The sequence below is a fragment of the Austrofundulus limnaeus genome, unplaced genomic scaffold (genome assembly GCF_001266775.1).
Source record: "Austrofundulus limnaeus strain Quisiro unplaced genomic scaffold, Austrofundulus_limnaeus-1.0 Scaffold445, whole genome shotgun sequence".
Classification (NCBI taxonomy): domain Eukaryota; kingdom Metazoa; phylum Chordata; class Actinopteri; order Cyprinodontiformes; family Rivulidae; genus Austrofundulus; species Austrofundulus limnaeus.
This window is the reverse complement of record NW_013952847.1, coordinates 216,040-217,911: the sequence shown is the minus strand read 5'-3', so window position 1 is coordinate 217,911 and position 1,872 is coordinate 216,040. Positions and strand designations below refer to the sequence as shown.

The 1,872-nt window shown below is 37.5% G+C and overlaps 1 protein-coding gene across 4 annotated transcripts in view; it reads right to left on the bottom strand.

Moving 5' to 3' along the window:
• Nucleotides 1–1,872, bottom strand: part of cux2b (cut-like homeobox 2b) — a 157,516-nt gene that overhangs the window by 16,709 nt on the left and 138,935 nt on the right. For all 4 annotated transcript variants that reach the window (XM_014024890.1, XM_014024891.1, XM_014024892.1 and 1 more), the window contains exons 12-14: nt 1,510–1,568; nt 1,375–1,423; nt 1,102–1,201 (exon numbers count right to left, since the gene is read on the bottom strand). In XM_014024890.1, coding sequence (XP_013880344.1) covers nt 1,102–1,201; nt 1,375–1,423; nt 1,510–1,568 — 208 coding nt within the window. The remainder of the gene's footprint in view (nt 1–1,101; nt 1,202–1,374; nt 1,424–1,509; nt 1,569–1,872) is intronic.

Below are 1,872 nucleotides of genomic sequence, written 5' to 3'. Positions count from 1 at the left end.
AAATAAACTACAAAAATTAATTTAAAGTGCAAATTAAAATATAGTTCTGCAACTGTATTTGGTAATGTTTTGAACTTTTAAAATATTGCATGGTAGAACCAGAGGTTGAACTTCATATTAGTGACAAACTTTGGCATTTTTTGATGAGTTGTTTTCATTTTGGTTTCTATTTTTTCATTTAAAATAGGTTTCCATTCTCGGCAAGGTTCTTCTTCTACATATTAAAAAAGTTGTTAAACATCTGAGTGGCGCACTACTGCTACTAGTGGTGAGAAAGTGTATTGCACCTTATTCAAAAACAATGCGGCCCTCTGCGGCCCAAAGTTAAAAACTCTTCTTTTGAGGCCCTCAAGGTGGTGCTCGCGGCCCARTTGGGTTAAGAATCTCTGCTGTAGAGGACCAGGACCACCCAGCCTGTTATCAGAGCACAGTTTAAAAACCTGCCTCTCTTATGGTATGTGGTTGCATTAGTGTCTGTATCTTAGGCAGCTTAGACATGAACAGGTTTTAGAACAGAATTTACTTGTTCTCAGGTTTGTTTTTTCTGGAAAGACCTTGCAGATTTCAGCAAGTTAATGTTAAACCTCATATTATATCTAAACAGCATGGCTCTGTAGTAGTGGTGTCCAGATTAAAACCATGAGTCCATCAAGAAACAAAAAATCTGGTAAGTAAGGTCATGCGACATCTATCATGAGACGTGTCGCTGCCATTAAATTCAAAATAACCTTTTTTTAGATAATTAGATGATTTCCTAGTTTAAATGTTTGATAATTACTTTATTTCAGTGTGAATCAAATATGGGTTTGTGAAATTTTAAATCATTGCATACTAATTTTATTTACATTTAGTGAAACTTTCCAGCTTTTTTGAATTAGGGTGATAAACGATTTGTTTTCCTGCCGAAGAAGGTTTTACAAACTCAATTTAAACACAAAGATTTCCATCTGAAATCAATCAATCAGGGATTTGACTAAAATTGACCAGTTTGTGCCGCTCATTCAGTGAACTATGAAAAGGTGACTAAACTCACAACCTCACAACACTCCAGCCCTGCTCACTCAAATGATTCCATTTATAGAAACTAATCGTTCATCTTACCATTGCTGTGCAATTTTCGACTCTTCTCTCCTAAGTACTTGTGAGATGAAAGAAAGGCCTCTTTATCCAACAAGATAGACTCTGCAGCCTTTGCAGAATCCTAGAAACACACACACGGATGCAAACAAAAACAAAAGCTGTTAATATTCAGTTACATTCTGTGAGCTTTTCCAATGAAGAGGTGGCAGATCAACAAAGATTGTTTTTTATGACAGAAAACAGTCTAATTTCATAGTTTGTCTCAATCTGCTGTTTAAAAAGAAGCATATATACCTGGGATGAGCTGCCGTTTGTTGAAGCCAGCTTCATCACCTTTAGTATACTATGGGCAGAAAAAAAACATTCAGAAAACTGGATCTTTGATAACATTATGACTTCTTAACACCTTCTAACTGCACCGGTTATCACCTGAGTTCAGTTTTAATCTCCTCATAGTCCATCTGGGATTGCAGTTTAGCCTCCAATCTCTGACACAAAAAAGAAGAAACAGTGACTCATTAATTATGAGCGCTGCAGAGCCGGTGTCCATTATGATTTGTCTAGAGGTGAGATTTACAGCTCTCTGAAAGGAGGCGGRTCAGGTGGATCTGTTCTTTTCAAAGAGTTGTTAAAAAGAGTCAGTCTTTTCAACGAGCACGTTTGTCATTTACACCAGCTGCTGTGTGTCCTCTCTGGCTGTTCTTCATCATCTCAGTAGAACAGCAAAGGAGGCGTGTGTGTGTGTGTGTGTGTGTGTGTGTGTGTGTGTGTGTGTGTGTGTGTGTGTGTGTG